Raw genomic sequence first — 18,263 nt, 5'->3', positions numbered from 1 at the left:
AATGCGTCCCCTTTTCGCTCCGTTTTGGCTGAGATATCTGATGCAGAAAATTTTTTGTCATTGCAAGTTTTCGTGCACAATGCGATAATAGATTCGATCGTTGAGAAATACTCTATTTAGATCGACCTAAAATATATTCTTTAGTGTCCCTTTAAATATTACTTAGTCTTTGTAGATGTCCTACACGATATATTAACCCGCCGTGGTTGCTCAGCGGCTATCGTGCTAGGCTGCTGAGCACGAGTTCGCGGGATCGAATCCCGGCCACGGCGGCCGCATTTCGATGGGGGCGATATGCGAAAACACCCGTGTACTTAGATTTAGGTGCATGATAAGGAAACCCAGGTCGTCCAAATTTCCGGAGTCCTCCACTACGGCGTGCCTCATATTCAGGAAGTGGTTTTGGCACGTAAAACCCCCTGATTTAATTTTTTTTCCCGATATGTTGCGCTCATTGAAGGACGGAACTCTTATGCTGCACCCGCGCATATTGTTTCAAATGAATGCAAACAGGCCGGGACTGGCAATACATTATTAACCTGTAGAACAAAGCTGGACATGTTATGCCTAAATGCGAACCTTTCTTATTTTAATTTGTGGAAATCGCGAATGACAAGTTTTCTGCCCTGTGCGTACGCTAGGACATCTGCACAGGAACTCCAAAAAAGCAGACGCTATTTCATTCTTATTTGAAAGTTTGAATACCCGTTGTAGGGGTTGGAGGAACGGAGTTCGGGATGAAGACCCCAAACTTGGGAGGTTTTATTCTACATTCTATACAGGGAGGTGAGCGTCAATTAACAGTAGTACAGACATTACGGGCCGGCAGCAACTCGGACGCTGCGGCCCGCGGCAAGAAGTTCGAGAGAGGTGAATCAGGGAATCAGGGCATATCCCAGCATGCTCAGGTCTCTCTGGAAGGCTTCTTATAAACCCTTCGAGCACTGTAAGTCACGTCATGTTTCACCAATGGGAGAGTCCGCTCCGATGACGCCACTTTCAGCCAATGGTAGGCGCCCGTGTCGCGGTGTCGCACCTGGCGGCTCTCTGCGGTCTTGCCTCGCAGACTGGCAATCCACTTCTTCTAGGCTGGAGAAGGAGGGGGGGCGCTCATGCTTCATTGCACAAGGGCCCACCTGCACCCGGTGGCTCGGCTCCGCAGCGGTAGCAGATGCCTTCTTCAAAGCCGAAGGGGGACGATTGAGCTCCATTGTACGAGGCCTCCTTCTAATCCCGGTGACGCACGAACTTGTTGGCACGTGAACTTGTTGCCTTAAACTTGTTTGCTCGGCCGCTTCTCTGGAATGCACTTTCCTGCTTCTGCATTCCTCAATTAGCTGTGCTGCAATCCGATGTGGTCTGGGGAACTCGAAGTAATCGCAGGAAACAGCTCCATATCTAACACCGTACGTCAAAAATGTCAGATGCCTGCGCGGCACACGCAGCACAGTCACAGCGTAAGCTGAAGGAGCGGCTACGTAGGAGCTCCCTTCTCGGCAGCACGCACTGCAGGGTCTCGGCGGCGAAGGCTCTTCACGTCGTTTTCACGAGGACGATCTGAACTGTCCGCTCGGCGTCGACGGCGAGCTACGGCTTGTCGTGCTCTCTGCACAGCCGTCTGCTGAGCCCGATGTTGCGTGGTTGCAGCCGCGCGTAGCTCTACGATTCGCTTCATCAGCGGTTCGTATCTTGCGACGAGGCGTTATTACGTCTACGGAAAAGTAAACACAGGTGTGGAGACAACGCGGCGCACATGTCACGTCCCTTGACCCGCGGCACATTACGATGCTGTTGATGAAGACAATGATGTTTTATTGGCATCACCTAGCCTGCTTGAGTTAACCAGGTCTAGCTACATGCAGCATGCAGCAGCTGAATGTAAAGCCCCTCAATAATTTCAAAGTACCGAAAGGCTTTGATCCAGCCGACGACGCCAGCGATAGGCTGAACTGTGACATGTGACCTTGCTGCGCCCCTTTTCCGCCATGAAAGTTCCTGCGCGCCGGACGAAGAGAGCACGTTTCGACTGCTGTGCTACGCACATTGCTGGAATAATTTCGTTCCGGGAGGGCCGAAAAGCCTTGTTGCTGTGCGGGTGGGTGCCGAAACCGGACGAAGGATGGCAAGAAGTTAATATGCATCCCACGCGGCAACCAGAACCTAAGCAGAAGAAAAGTATGGTTGCACAGAATTGGACGGAAGGACTTTGGACCGTGGGTAACGGCACCACTATGCGAGGCAAGTAACATACAACGATACAAAGGTGCGATAGAAAGTATATACGTGCGTGTGTCGAGCTGTGATAGTATTTTCCCTCGCGCGCATGGATGTTGATGACCGAAGTTTGTGGAGATTATTTATTTTAGTTCATTATGAGCCCGCTGAATAGCTCAGTATGACCTAGGATGCGAAGGACCGAAATCCTTTGTTGCTGTGCGGGTGGGTGCCGAGATCAGACGGAGGAAGGCAAAGAGGTATTTTACATCCCGCGCGGCAAACAAAGCCTCACCAGAAGATAAATGTGGTCGCATAGAATTGGACGGAAAGACTGAACCGTCGGTAACTGCACGACTATGCGAGGAAAAGTAACGTAGAGCGATACGAAGGTGCGAGAGAAAGTATACACGTGTGGGTGCAGAGCTGCAATAGTATTTCACTCGCGCGCATAAATGTTGACGGCCGAAATTTGTGGATATTATTGATTTTAGTGCATTATGAGCCCATTGACTTGGCAAGTTCAGTATGACCTAGCATGCAAATAAATAGCGGGACAGAAGCGCCTTAACTCACTGACAAATATCCGCATTGCGTTACGTGCGATAAAAAAATAACAAATTTCAGCAGCGAATTCTACTTTTACACTTTCCTGTGTTCGTGCGCGCGTTGTTAACTGCACTTAACAATATCTCCAAAAAGTCATTTTGAACTCTGCATATCCTAATCGCATTTTGTGCACAGCATATGTGAATAAATATATTCCTAAGTGCCTCCATTACTCTGCTTTTAAAAACAAATACTGCATAGCCACTGCTACTGGCCATCAAATAATAAAGTGCAATACAATATATCAAAGTAGATTACATACAGCTGCGAGCTCGTTCCTTCCAAGTTTCCCTTACGGTCGAAGATGTTTCAGTAATCGGCGATGCCATTTTACTGATGAAACACTGCAAATTAACATAAGAAAAACACCCGAAGCGATATACGGATTGCCAGCAAAACACAGTGAAGTAATAGCTAGGCCAATTCGCGTGCGTTTCGTATAAGGGCCCTCTAATTCTTAAGGGGCTTTAGCGGTGCACGGAGGCGAAAAGGCATAAACACAACAATGCACGTAATGATTCAAGCTTACGTGGCGACGTTGCACGGTTCACGAGAACAGTCAACCGCATTCACACACGCGCACACACTACGCTCGATGTTGGTGTGCCACGAGATTATATCGCGCTGGCAGCCCGAACACGGTCGAGGAGACTCGCTGACACGATCCATACCACCGCTTAATTTAGAATGTCACGACAGTTGCACTGGCTCGTAGCACTGAACCACAAAACACAACAGTCGTCGTGTAATCGCTACATGACAGACACACTCAGCGGCAAGAAGACTGTTGGAGCACTCGTTTCCACATACACACAGGATGTTGTTTAGTTGCCGTGAGGGTCGCACGTTTCAGCGACGTTATGTCGAAAGTTTTTGGTCCAAGCGACTGTCAGCCTTCTTTTTTACACGAATTCTTCGTTCAAAGTAACCACCATGTGTACGCAGCGCACTTACAGGCAAAAGAATTAACTGAGCAAACGGGATTAAGCGCAAGCAATCACCAAGGCTCGCGCGGTGATTGAGCGCAAACGAACGAAATGTAAACATGCGGAATCGAGGCGATCAAGCCCTCATTCCGCTCTCTGGAGCGCTTTTCTTTCAGCGCTCATTTGAAATTAAAGGACTAGATTTAGCAGTTCGGGCCCTTCTAATTCCTTTTTCACCACAGTCAGGCACCAGTAGGTTTTATTTCCGCGCGTGTGCAGATAGTTTTTCACCTCATGAATGCCGCGGCGCCATGGTTTAGCGTGGGCGCCATCTGCTACAGGAACTTCCTAGGTGGCGCGCGCGGCAGATGTCGCTACCTTGAAAATTATAGAGGGACCTTAGCATGTGCAACATGTCGGGCCACCAGGTGGGCTACAATGCTACTACAATGCAAACTTTGCACGTACCGACGCTCCGCGGCGTGCATGTCACATCGCATGTAGTGTGCCTCGATGCACGCGCCCTCTCGGAGGGCGGAGTCATTCTGTGAAGGGGTCAGTGCCGCCTTCCGACCGCCGGCCGCCATTGCGCTCCCCACATTTCGTTACGGTTGGTCGAGAGAGACACGTGCACGGCGTTTTCTGGTCCGAAATGCCCGGGTGTAGCGTGCCCCAGTGCACGAACCACTCATGGAATGACTGGAAGATGTTCTGATTTCCTAAAGAATCGAAAAAATGACTCCTCTGGCTGGTCAAGGTCAAGCGCGACAAGTGGCAACCCACAGACCGGTCGTGTGTGTGCAGCGTAAGTTATGCCATTTCAGTATTCGTAGTTATTCGTTCATTTGTGTGCTTTTTCCCGTAGCGTATTCGTCTTGTATTCTTGATGTCTGGCACATATGCATGCGTGTGTAACTCTTTATTTGTGGATTACACAAAATGCTTTGTTTTTAATCGCTTGTTGCACACCGGCCGCAAGAGCGTCAAGGTGTACAGTAAGCGTACGTTGTGCGCTCTTTGTGACCCGCGCCTCGTACAATTTGGTTTTGTACTTAGCTGGAAGAGCATACGCATGGCGCAGTAGAAGGTAACGTGAGCTTTAAGCTTGCCGTTCTTGTAATGACATACGGATTGTGTTGACGTGTTTTCCCGCCGTTATTCTTGTGCCGCTGTCCAATTCGGGTGGTACTTGGAGTCCGTGCGTGTGTTTGCGGGTGGGTGGGATGAAACCTGTGACCACGCATGACGCATGTATAGTCATGACAAGCATGTCATGTCACGACTCATTATGACTTAATTGGTGGCTACTGCTATGTATAGAAGCCACGTAGTTGTGCATTGGACATGAGTAATTTGATCATGCATTGTCTGTGCGTTCGCTATTTTTTCTCCACCCGATGATCGGCGAATTATTTGAATATCGGATATGAGATGATTGTTGAGGATTTCAAGGCTACGTGTCCGTTTAACGACAGAAATTTGTTTTGGACGGTGACAGATTAAACGAAAAAGGGAGCTGATGTGTTCGGGCTCTGCGAATTTTGTGGACAGCATGACACCAGTGTTGACCTACAGCATTGCCTTTTTGAGCATACATATAACAGGGTGCCAATTTTTATTTTTAAAATGATTTCTTAGCTCACTACCCTTGTTCCACCTGTCAGTATAGGCAAGAAGCTTTAATATTTTAATTTGGAAAGCGCACACGCCTTCAGTTCATATTGTAGAATTTCCTCAAACTGTCCTTGTTTGTTCAGAGAAAGCCGACAGTCTTTGGCTTTTGGTTATTTTTTGTTATTTGACTGTTACGATCATTGCTTTCTGCTCAGCGTTGCAGCATTCAGCCCGTAAATGGGCTAACTGATGACTGATTCGAAAACAAGATTTGAAAGTAGGGTGTGCGATGACAATTATTCTTTTGTCCCGTGGTGGCACGTTGTTTGTTAAACAAATTTGGGTCTCAGCTGGCAGCCAAACGGTCTTTACGCTTTGGTTAAAGGCACGAAACTCACACACAGACATAGCGAAAGACGGCGGGACTCGTGCCTGCGTAGGTTTCGTGCCTCGAACCAAGGTGAACAGTCACCAGCTAGCCCAACAAGACGTTCTTTTAAGGTCTGCGCGGCTGGCGTGGACGGCAGTTTTTTGCTGCCAGCAATTCCAGTTGTAAATTCCGCTTTAAAAATAAAAATGACAGAATATTAAATTGATACCTTCACACTGCTGATGCGAAAATTTCGTGTTCTCAACATATCATTAAAGCAGCAGACGCTATCAAAGCGAACTGTACATGCAGCTGCGCTACGCCCGTTGACTGCCTATGGAGCGGGCATCATAATGGCGGACGCCGTAGCAGACGACGCGGTTGTCTTCACCCTTCACGGCGGCGAAGGGGAGCGCGCGCATCGAGGCACCCTAATCGCATGTAAAACCCCTTAAACTTCGTAAAGTAGCGACACTCTCGTCCTCCGCCTTCACTTCTCCTCGTATCTCCTCTCTTTCACGCTCCTTCCTCGACCATGGCGCCACCCACACTGCTCAAGCATAGTAACGGCGCCAACATGCGCTCCTTGCCACTCCGTAGACGCTTCACGAGCAAAAATGGCGCTGATACACGGCGCGAGGGTCTACGTGATCATATTAGGCCAATAGCGACGTGAAAACTACCTCGCCCAGAGCGCGCGAGGAGGAGGCGGCATTCTTCAAAGCATGGCACTACTTTACGAAGTTTAAGGGGCTTTTTTCGCATGGCATTCGGTCTTGAGATTTTGTGGCGAATTGACGTGCTTTCCGGGGCTCCGTGGCGGCGACGAAATCATAAGTTTTTGTGCATGCTTTGAGCTCGCTTCTGTTTTTTTTTATTTACTGATTTTCTTTGCCTTTAAGTAGTAAATAGGTGGATTTCTTTTTGCTTCTTTCTATTGTCTCTCATATTTCGCGTGCGCAGGTGTTTCCTGTAAATTTGGTTTTGTGGGATGGTTAGAGCGTCCTTTCGCGCCACGTGCTGAAGCACGTGGCGCGAAAGGCTCAACGTTTGTAGCCTTAAAGGCTACAAACGTTGAGCGTTTGTAGCCTTTAAATGGTAGCTTGGAGGTGGCAAGACTAATAGCTATTTAGTTATTTATTTATTTATTTATTTACAAAGTACCTACATCGCCATAAAGCCATTACGTAGGGGGGAACAAAATATAACCAGTAATACAGTAAAGCTTTTGGACAGATATACTCACAAACAGAAGCACTACAATAGCTGTTAGAGAAAGGCATACAAGTAACGTGAAACAAGCAGGTTCCAAGATATATAACACATACATTTGTTTTACAAGAGCGCCGTCACAGCACTGAATAGAATGGTTCGTTATTTTACACATTTACTATATCATTTGATAAACTGTTCCATTGTCTAATTGATTTGGGGAAAAAGAGTAGTAAAAAGTGTTTGTTCTGCAGTTATAGGCTGAGATCTTTTTGTTGTTATCACAGCGAGTCGATATATAATCTGGTTCCAGGAGACAGCTATAGCGATTAATACCTGTCTGATTATTATATATTCGGTGCAATAGTTTAAGCCTTAACTTCTGCCTACGCATATGTAGTAGATCCCATCTTAAAGTGGCCTTCATGTCGGAAACGCTAGAGTACGGGCTGTATTTATTGCAAACAAACCTTACTCCTCGGTTCTGTAGTTTTTCCAGTCTATTAATGAGGTAATCTTGATAGGGATCCCATATTACACAAGCATAATCAAGTATTGTTCTAACATGTAAGAAATATAAAGTTTCTTTAACTTCGCGTGTTCTCTGTTTAAAATTTTTGCGAATAAAATGTAACATCCCACTAGATTTTGCTATGACAGTGTCAATCTGTTTATGCCAAGTGAGTGATTCGGTAAAATAGACTCCTAAATACTTATATTCCGACTGTATGTCGATAAGCGTGCCATTGATGTTATATCGGTGCTGAAATTTGGATAATTTTCTGGAAAGACTTAGGCTACTGCACTTTTTTATACTTAAATTTATGTTCCATTTTTTATACCAGATCGCTACCTTATCTAAATCTGTTTGCAATGTATCTATGTCATCTTCAGTGGTAATTTCTCTGTAAATCACACAGTCATCAGCAAATAGTTTTATGGGTGATGTTATTAGTTCGACAATGTCATTTATGTAGATTAAAAATAACAAGGGGCCCAGTACGCTTCCCTGAGGAACGCCCGAAGAAACAGTTATTTGTGAAGATGCAGCGTTGTTTAGGACAACAGACTGGGTTCTTCCGTTTAGGTAGTTTCGTATCCAATTTTGAACGTTTTCGTTTATATTTAATGCATGCAGCAAGCTTTACATCTAGGAGCTTATGGGACACAATATCGAAAGCTTTTTGAAAATCAATAAAAACTGCGTCTACCTGACTATTGTTATCAATGGTTTTAGGTAAGAAGTGCTGGAATTCTTTCAGTTGTGTGTTGCAGGAATAACCTTTTCGGAATCCGTGCTGGGAAGGTGTAAAAAAAGCGTTTGAGTCAAGGAATGCAGATATGTTACTAAATAAAATGTGTTCGAATATTTTGCAACATATTGACGTTAGTGAAATCGGTCTATAGTTTTCTCTGAGTTTTCTATCGCCCGATTTAAAAACGGGTGTCACGCTTGCCGTTTTCCAATCTTGGGGAATGAGGCCTGTTTCAAGGGAAAGCTTATAAATGATCGTTAAATAAGGAGAAATGATGCTATGACACTCTTCAAGCACCACTGGGGATATTCCATCAGGTCTAATTGCTTTTGTGTCATCTAAATACCGTAATAAAGAGTCGACGCCATTAACATCAAATTCAATGTCTGGCATCATATCGCCTTGATTGGCGTTGCTCAAAAGCGAAGTCTCCCCAGCAGGTAATAGCGAAAACACAGATTGGAAGTACTGGTTCAAGCATTCCGCCCTCTGATAGTCCGACGTCACGGTTTTGCCGTCAACAGTTAAACATGGTATTGATATGCCTTCTTTTCGATTCTGTTTTACATATTTCCAAAAAGATTTTGGGTTTTCTCTCAAGTCCTTGTTTAATTTAACAAAGAAGGTATCTTTGGCAGATTTAATTGTTGCGTTCAATAGCTTATTTCTCTCTTGCAACCGTTTCTGATTTGCCAGACTGGTGCGGCAGAAAATGTTTTATACGTTTGTCTTGCTTTCCTTATAAGTTTACGGATTTCTACGTTAAACCAAGGTTTTTGTTTTTTTCGTTGCCGCAGGTACCTGCATGGAACATGAATTTCGACTAGTTTAAGTGTTTTGTCCCGAAATGCTGACCACAAAGTTAACGGACAGCGTGCGTTTGACATATATTGGAAAGTGGGAAAGAAATTTTCAAGTTCGGTCCTGATAGCAGCATAGTCTCCTCTGTCGTAGCTGTACAATTTTCTTTGCGGAATTTGCGCCATCCGTACTCGCTGTATGTTAAGTTCTATGACAACTGCCCTGCGGTCACTAATACCTGGGCAAATAGTAACTTTTGATATTATGTTCGGCTCATTGCAAAGTACTAAGTCTAGAATTGCATTTTCTCGCGTAGGTTCGAGTACGTACTGCTGCAATCCATTTAATCTGAGCAGTTCTTCGAACGCTGTGTAAATATGGGACCTATTACCAGCCACACATCCGGCATTCCAGTTGAAGTCTGGCAAATTGAAATCCCCCCCTAGAAATACGCTATTAGGCAGAAGAGATAGCATCTCAGACAGCAATCCGAATGAGTCGCTGCTGCCGGGTGGGCGGTAGAATGTCCCGTACACTACATTGTTTCCGTTAGGCAATTTCACAAGGCACCAGACAGACTCGGAATTGTTTTCAAATAAAATTTCTGTACTTGACAATGCATTTGATATCAAAATGAATACTCCCCCGCCATGTCCATGCCTATCTTTCCGATAGACAGTAAAACCAGGCGGAAAGATTTCTACATTAGGTATAGTCTTGTCTAACCATGATTCGGTGCCCATCACAATCGGAGGTTTAACATTGGCTACTAAAGACATAAAGTTATCGACTTTGTTCTTTATGTTGCGACAGTTTACAAGCAGGACAGAGAGCCGTTCAGGCTGTGAGCAACGTGCTGAGTTATCTTTCGGAGGAACGGAATTCGGAATGCGTCATTTGCCTCTGTCCAGTCACGCATGCGCCTGAAGTGGAACTGGCATCCGCATATCGCTATCCCAGACAAACGTTTGCCCATTGATGATCAATTTATCATAACTCAAGCGAACACGATTTGCTTTGTTCTCTCTTCTTTCTTTCGCATAATTCCAAAGCTGACGTCTTTTTTCTTGTACGGCTCGGCCTAAATCTTCAGAGATGCTGTACGAAGTGCCTTTTAGTCTGTAAGCGTTTTTAAAGATATTTTCTCTAGCCTTGAAAACCTCTAACCTTGAAAAGCATGCTACTATGGGCCGGTTTTTGCCTTCTCTGAAAACGCCTACGCGATGAGCCCGTTCAACCGAAATATCATCAAGTTTCATCACATCTTTGCATATTCCACTTATAAGTTTTTCAGACGCCTCCCACGTCTCGTTATGCTCCCTGTCAGGCAACCCGAAAAAGACCAGAATCTGTCTACGGCTTCTATTTTCCAAGTCGTCTAGTTTAGCCATAAATTTACTTCCATTTCTTCCACCCGAGCAATACGACTTTCTACATTGTTGGTCCTCTCTATTAAGCCCGTAATTTTGGATTCTAATTCACATTGTCTTGTTGTAATTTCCGTTAACTTCGCAAGCACAGTTTCCGGGCCTGTTTTCATTTCTAAGAGAATCCTTTCAATGTTTGTCATTTGGTCACCTTCAACTGCATTCATGGGCCCTGGATTTAGTTCTACATCCCCCGATAGGAGCAGTAAGATTTGGGAAAGCGTCAGACAGCCGTCGTAGAGAGAGAATAGTAGATCATCAACGACGCACAGGCTAGCATGTTCAAGACACTCAATCATTTACCGCTTGCTAATGGGGGTTTCCCATTAGCAAGCGACAAAGTCCCCCCGACTTGGTGGTTTTACTGTGTGTGTTTTGGTAGAAAAGTGAGAGCGTGGCCGCGTGGTTGAGCGCGTGCGAGAGCGTGTCATACCTTGGGCCTCCGTGGCATTGATTCCTTTTGAAACATTAGTTAGAGTTGCTTTAAGACATTTTGAGGATTTGGATCCTGTTCGCATCGATTGTTGCTAAAAGGCACGGGCTGTGCATTAATATAGTATTATGGCATTTGCAAACGAAAAAAATTGGAGGACGCTTAAGCTTCGCCTTCAAGAGTGGAACGCGACAGCGTTCCCGTCGACCAGCCAAGGGGTGTAAGACAATGGGCTACGGCGCAGCGATCACTTACGAGGCGCCCCGCATCGGACGCGGTGAGCGTCGAGCAACGGAGCGTTCGGCGCGGCAACGAAACGGGCGCCTGAGCAAGCGGAACGAACCAAAGAACACTGTGTCTCGGAGCCCTGGGGAAACGACGCACGCCAGCCAAACGTCGTGATCGGCACGGGCAGAGAGATAGAGAGATAGTGATCTCAAGAATGGAAGGACGCTTGATTCTGCAACCCGTGTCGGAGCAAGGAGAAACGTCGTCAGGGGAGAGGGAGTCCGGGACGCGACGCGCCTCGCACCTGTCCTCGCACAACCCCAATGCGCGCGTGACGCGCCACCTGTCGGGGCAGCATCGTACATTGAGAGGAGGGGATCTTCTGTGTTTGCCGCAAGATGGCTCTGCGTGTGCAGAAAGCGCTGAAGAAATGTAGCGGAAACGCACTTCCCTACTCGTGTAACTGCAACTTCTGTAAGTTACATGTTCATAATTACCGATATACACAGAGCTTTATAGGGCGCGTGATGCACGGAAGGTAGTTGAAAAAAGACTTCAAGCAGCCGAGGAAAAGCTGAACGGGGCCGCTATTGTGAAGGAGGATGTGCGTGCGAATGGACAGCAGTCCCCCGACGTGACAGTAGAGGGAGTACGAGCATATGTCGATGTCGAGGGCAGCAAAATGCACATATTCTGGGTAAATCTCTATCAGCACGTGTGTATTAATTGTGGTACACCTGCGCAGGTATGCATGACCCTCGAACGTGCTCTGCCTAAAAGAGTCGGCGCTGTCGCGAGTAATGCGAGAAACAAGCAACAGTTGAGCAACACGTGTTTTAATATGCACAAAAGCAAGTCGTTACTGAACAGGAAGTTCTGAAACTAGGATTATGCATTCTTGAATACCGCACGTTCTACGTGTCGCAAATGCAACATGCGCTGTCAAAAGCAGGAATCACTGACCTGCAAGGCGTTCACTGTAGATTCTGAAACGCATTGGTTTCGGTCTGCGATGGCACGTTAGCATGATTCCGCTGAAGTGGAGGCAAAATTTCCCGCGGATATTCCTTGGTCCGTTGTCAGTGCCGTGGCGCGGTACTTTGCGTACAGCGTTACATATGCGCGTTCATTTCACGAGCTTTAGTTCCTCCTGTCCCACATGGCCACAGCAACATCCGGCAGAGCACGGTGCAGGTAACACAGCGCAACAAGACACGGTGATTAACGCAAATCCGCCCACACAACGCCTTTGCCACGGCACGAAACCTACCAGAGCAACACGTGTGAGCGCTCAAAACCTTAACAACGCCGCCATTGTGGCCCAAAAGGCGGGACCATACAGCAAAAAAAAAGCAGCAAACAAAAATGACACCTACTACGTCACTTCCGCCACACTTTTCTCCAGCGCGCGGAGGGGGTAGGGCCTCTCCTTAGTTTCCTTCCTCCGTGGGGTGAGTGATCCGCCGGGCTAAAATTCTTTTTTCGCGAACCGCTCCGCTGGCGCAACGGTGGAGACCGCGAGCGGAGCGAAACGTAAACCCGCTGAGCTAAAAGTCTCTTGTTTGACGTACGTTCTCCAGGGCCCAGGATCCCGAAGTTCGTCAAACGAGGCTCGACACCATTACCCTGCAGGTTCTTCTAGCGTTCCTCATGGCCAGCGAATTGATTTCACCGGTCATTCCGAACTTCCGGGGCGAGGACGAGCTGTTAGATACGGGACCTTTTCCTGAGCCTTCTTCGAGTTCAGAAGACCACATCGAATCGCGCCACAGCTAATTAAGAAGCGCAGAAGCACGGCTACCACATTCCCGAGGCGCGGCACGTGCAAACAAGTTGGCGGCCCCCACCACGTGTGCCGCAGGTGGAGCTATTCACTGCTTGACTCTTCCCGAAAGTGGAGCGAGAGCCTGGCACTGTTCCGGGTAACTTGGGTCCAAGAGGCAAGACGCGTGTAATGCACCGTGAAACCCTGGCGGCGTCGCCCCCATCCGCCTATTGTGACGGCGCATTGCAAGTCAGCAAGGCAAGACCGCAGGGAGAAGTAAGCCCTCGGACAATTGGGGACCAAACAGCGACCGTCTCCGCCGGGTGTGACACCATCGCACGGGCGCCTACCATTGGCCGAAAATGACGACACCTGAGTGGGCTCGCCGATTGGCCGAAAATGGCGTCACCTGAGCCGGCTCTCCCATTGGCCGAACGTGACGTGTCTTCGAGACGCCGAAGGGCTTAAAAGAGACGGACCGAGAGCATTCCTGGAGGATTCCTTGATTCATCTCTTTCGAGCTTCTTGCCACGGGCCGCAGCGTCTGAGTTGCTGCCGGCCCGTAATGACTTTAAGACTGTTAATTGACTCACAGTAAATAATGTAAATAAACCTTCCAAGTTTTTCATCCCGACGTCCTCCTCAACTCCTACAAGCTGCACAATAGGGCTACATTTATCATCTCGATGGCAACAAATGGGTCCCGGTCACATCGCGTTCTCTGCAACGTGAGGTGCTCGAAGCCTTTCACGATCATCCCACGGCCGGTCATCTAGACTACCACAAGACTTACGACAGAATACGAAGTCGCTGCTCCTGGCATGGCCTGTCTTCAGCCGTTGCGAAGTACGTTGCGTCCTGCGTTCATTGTCAAAGCCGCAAACGACCGACAACAGCTCCTTCTGGCTCTTTACAACCTCTGCCTTGACCCGCTTCGCTTTCGAAGTAGTTGGAATAGACTTGTGCGGTCCCACGGAGGAAGGAAACTCAGGAGGGGCCCTGACATCACTCTTTGTGAAGCGAAAGTGAAGCCGGAAGTTGACGTTGCCCTGCCTATCGGGCCAGTTCTCCTCTCTTGTTTACATTTCTCGGGAAACCACGCCGCGCTGCGCGCAACCGTGCTGCTCGGACCCGCGCGCTCCCTGAAAATCGTTAGCACGTTAGCATGATTCCGCCAAAGAGGGCAAACTTCCCGCGGATATTACTTCGTCCGTTGTCATTGTCGTGGCGCGGTACATTGCGTACAGCGTTGCATGCGCGTTCATTTCACGAACTTCAGTTTCTCCTGTCCCACTTGGCCACAGCAACATCCGTTAGAGCACGGTCCAGATAACGCAGCGCAACAAAACACGGGGATCAACGCAAGAGAGAGAGAGAAAGAAACAACTTCATGTTGTCGCCTGCAGAACGACACCATGACTAAATGGCGCCGTGACGCGGGCCCTGACGTCTTCTCAGCGAGTGGTCTCAACTCCAGCGCGGGTTACTCCCGCGGTCGGTCGCCCTGAGGGGCAACGTTCCGTCGGTTTCGCTCGGCCTTTGTCTTTCAAGAGCCGCCGAGACCTGCTGGACGGCCCAGGTTTGGCTTTCGTGGTCGTAGCATTCCGCCGCAGCCGCGAGTCGCGGCGGAATCGTTGTACATGTCGAAGCTTTGTCGGGGAACTTGGTGCAATCTCATAGGATGTGCGTCAGGGTGGCCCTCTCGCGCTGGCACACGCGGCACACATCACTCACATATAATTTCGGGTATAGATGAGTCATTAACACTGGGGTGGGTAAGGAGCCAGTTTGCAATTGTCTGAACAGCACCGCCTCCGCTCGGCTCAGTCCCGGGTGCGGGGGTGGCAAAGTCCTTCGAGCCAGGCGGTGGAACTGTGTAAGCTCGTTGAACGTCGTCATGCGGTCCTTGGCACTACACCACGTTGGACGGTCGGTTGCAGCGGCGCGGTTGGTTAGCGCTCGCGCCACTGCGTGTGCCGTTTCGTTGTGGTTATCGTGCTTCTCCGACGCATCGTTGCCCGCGTTCGCGGGGAACCATTTGATTCTAATATATCGATTCTCTCGTTGCAGGTCAGCCGAACATAGAACGCGCACAGCCTCACCACACACTTTGCCCTTTGCATAGTTCCGCACTGCACTTCGCGAATCGCACAACACCGTCTGGCACCCGGGGTCGGCAATGGCCAGGGCAATGGCCCCCTCCTCCGCCTGACACACCGTAAGCTCGCCGCTGCCCTCGTCGCGCCGGACGACGCCTCGATGACGATAGCTACGAACGCCGCGCACTCTCCCTGGTATTCTGCCGCATCCACGAACTTTTGCGTGTTCGTCCTTGGCGTGAAAGTCGATGAGGGCCTTGGCTCTCGCCGTTCTTCTCTCCTTGTTAAACTCCGGGTTCATGTTTCTCGGGATGAGGTATACCCGAATCCGGCACCGGGTCCCGTCCGGGACAGAAACGTCGCTACTCGAGTTTTTCGCCCCGGGCGTGAAGCCTAAGTATTGAAGTAGGCGCCTGCCGGCTTCGGTCATAGAGAGCCGCTCCAGCTGGGCGCTCCATTGCGCTTCCGCAATTTCCTCGAGGGTATTTTGTACCCCCAGGCTCAGGAGCTTGTTGGTGTTCGTACACTCGAATAGTCCGAGCGCCGCCTTGTAAGCTCGGCGTATAAGGGTGTTGATTTTATTCTTTTCACATTGCATCCAGTTGTGGAAGGCTGCAACATAGGTGACGTGGCTGATTACGAAGGAGTCCACAAGCCGAATCAAGCTTTCCTCCTTCATCCCGGCCTTGCGGTTGGCGACCCGTCTGATGAGACGTATTGCGTTGGTAATCTTGGCTGTAAGGCGGGAAATAGTCTCGCCGTTGTACCGTCGCTTGTCTATAATCATGCCGAGCACCCGGATTTTGTCGACCTCCGAGATCACTTGGCCGTTCCTTGTCACGATCTTGATGGCCTCGTAATCCCTCGCGCTTCGCTATTGTTACGTCTGACGTACTTCGGTGTTAACACCAGCAGTTCTGCACTTGCTCGGTGAGCAGATCAAACCGGAACCGTTCAGCTGGTCTTCGATCGCGTCGACGGCTTCCTGCAGCGTGCTCTCAATGTGACCATCGCTGCCTCCCTGAACCCACAGCGTGATGTCATCGGCGTAGATGGTGTGCCGGACGCCCTCGACGCGAGAGAGTCGCTTGACCACCCCGATCATAGCGAGGTTGAATAACAACGGCGAGATGACCGAGCCCTGACTTGCCCGCACAACGCGTTTGCCACGGTACGAAACCTACGGAGCAACACGTGTGAGCGCACAGAACAATAACAAAGCCGCCATTGTGGCCCGAAAGGCGGGGCCACTACAGCAAGGAAATAAAAAACAGCAAAACATAGGAGAACCTACTACGTCATTTCCTCCACACTTTTCTCCTAGCGCGCGGAGAAGGTAGGGCCTCTCCTCAGTTTCCTTCCTCCTTGCGCGGTCCTCTTCCCTCGACCTAACATGGACCTAACATGACCTAACGTGGATTGTAACGGCCGTAGACCATCTAACACGCTACGCGAAGACAGCATCTCTACCATCGGTGACTGCTGCTGAAGTCGCCGATTTCTTTCTACACAACATTTTCTTACGCCATGGCGCTCCGCGTGTTCTCCTCAGCGACCGCGGAAGGGTCTTCCTCTTTTCTATTCTTACCGAAGTTCTGCGCGCCTCTTACCATAATTTACAAGATGACTTCCAGTTACCATCCGCAGATCAACGGCTTGACGGAGCGTTTTCATCGTACCCTCTCCGACGTGGCTACCATATATAGTCGGCCAAAAAAAAAATGGCTGTGGCTTAGCTAAGGTTAAGCCCAGGATGCGAAGCATACTAGCCTTTATTTTAACGCGACAGCGTTAAGGAGCTCGTGTCGCAGAAAAGCCGGTGTCGTCGGCGTCGGCTAAGGCGTGCGTCGCTTGCTCAGGCGCACATTTCGTTGTCGCGCCGAACGGTGCGTCGCTCGACGCTCACCGCGTCCGATGCGGGGCGCGTAGTCGCTGCGCCGTAGCCCATTCTCTTACACCCCTTGGCGGGTCGACGGGAACGCCGTCGCGTTCCACTCTTGAAGGCGAAGCTTAAGCGTCCGCTTTGCAGCTGTTATGACGTCATATGGTAGCTACGCGGCCGCGCGCGGTGCAGCAAGGAAGAGCGTGGTTGTGCGGCTAGTATGCTTCGCATAAAAACAAAACAGCCTTGAAGGCGACGCCGCGAGCGACGGCGCGAGTTGGAGCCCCGTTTCTCCTCTGTCGTGACGCCACGGTGTCACGTGGTATTGAAGGCGACACCGCCGCGCCTGAGGAGCTGGGTTGAGCCCTAGTAATATGCTTCGCATAAAAGTAAACGGACCACAGTTCAGGTGGCCGGAGCGGCAGCGGGGCCACACCGAGGCGATGCTATCTCGCTCCGCGCGCTGACGGCGAGCGTGTCCAGGGGCCGAATCTTATAACGGTTCGGAATACGAACCGTTCGCTTCGCCGCTTACGTCACTAGGTGTGCCCCTCATAAGCCGCTGGTGGAAGAAGGGGAGGACGCGACCAATAGATGAGAGGGTGCCACCTCTGAAGCGTACGTCATTATATGACGAGTTAATCGAGGAAACGCAGAATGTTTCACCTTGCTGAATAAATGTAAAATATAAATTAAATATTATACGCCAAGTTCTGAAGTATAAACGTGTGGAACCGGGTGTTTACGCAATGCAGAAGTAATTTATTAATGTCATTCTTTTTCATTCTCAGCTGACAGACAGTATCGCAAGCGTAAATGAGTTGGCAGAGCGCAGCGCTATGTCGTCTGATACCAAGAGATCGCACGATGCACGCGACAGCAACGCACTGCCAGCACTTGTTAACGAGCGCGACAAAACCGTGAACTGGTTCTTATGGTATCTTCGACTGGTCGCCTGTACGCCCCGAAGCAGAGTCGGGTAGATCGGGCGTTTCCCGCGCTCAAAGATAGAGGACAAGCGCGGAAGCCGAACGTGCGACTCGCTCTCGGAGGAGGAAATAGCCGATGCGAAACCACGTGACTACTGCCAACATCCGATGATTCGCCTATCCAAAGCTCCCGGCGCTTCCGGAAAAACCGGCGGACGTGCCGGCGGGACGAGCGTTCGTCGAGACGCCAGCATGCAGTGGCCTAGGTTGCCAAGGTTACGGTGGACCGTCGCCAACAGCAGCGAAGCGGCGCTGCGATGACGTTTCAATCTCGATGACTGCTCCGACGACAGGGCTCGGAGCGCCTCAGAGCGCTCCAAGATGGAGGAGAGCAATCGAGAAGAACCAGCCGAACGCAGGGCGCGCACCCTCTTTCAACCAGCCGAAGACAACGCCGCTCGCGAGAGCGCTCCAGAGCGCTCAGAAACGACCAGCCGA

The 18,263-nt window shown here is 49.5% G+C and overlaps 1 protein-coding gene across 1 annotated transcript; it reads right to left on the bottom strand.

Annotated features, from left to right (window-relative positions):
- Positions 1–1,420: 1,420 nt before the first annotated feature.
- On the bottom strand, positions 1,421–16,059 carry LOC135921346 (uncharacterized). Its single transcript, XM_065455674.1, has 3 exons — positions 15,850–16,059; positions 9,241–9,844; positions 1,421–1,428 (listed from the first exon to the last, which is right to left on the bottom strand). Exons 1-3 carry the CDS (start codon positions 16,057–16,059, stop codon positions 1,421–1,423), a joined length of 822 nt encoding a protein of 273 aa, XP_065311746.1.
- Positions 16,060–18,263: the final 2,204 nt, after the last annotated feature.

The sequence above is a fragment of the Dermacentor albipictus genome, unplaced genomic scaffold, assembly GCF_038994185.2.
Source record: "Dermacentor albipictus isolate Rhodes 1998 colony unplaced genomic scaffold, USDA_Dalb.pri_finalv2 scaffold_12, whole genome shotgun sequence".
Classification (NCBI taxonomy): domain Eukaryota; kingdom Metazoa; phylum Arthropoda; class Arachnida; order Ixodida; family Ixodidae; genus Dermacentor; species Dermacentor albipictus.
The sequence above is the reverse complement of the archived record's forward strand: the minus strand, read 5'-3'. Positions and strand labels throughout refer to the sequence as shown.

Bases quoted from the DNA above. Each gene is read 5' to 3' on its own strand.
- LOC135921346 (XM_065455674.1), bottom strand. From the start codon at position 16,059: ATGATCGGGGTGGTCAAGCGACTCTCTCGCGTCGAGGGCGTCCGGCAC. The intron at 9,845-15,849 runs GTACGTCAGACG...CGTTGCTCACAG, and splicing joins CTGCTGGTGTTAACACCGAA to CCTGAACGGCTCTCTGTCCT.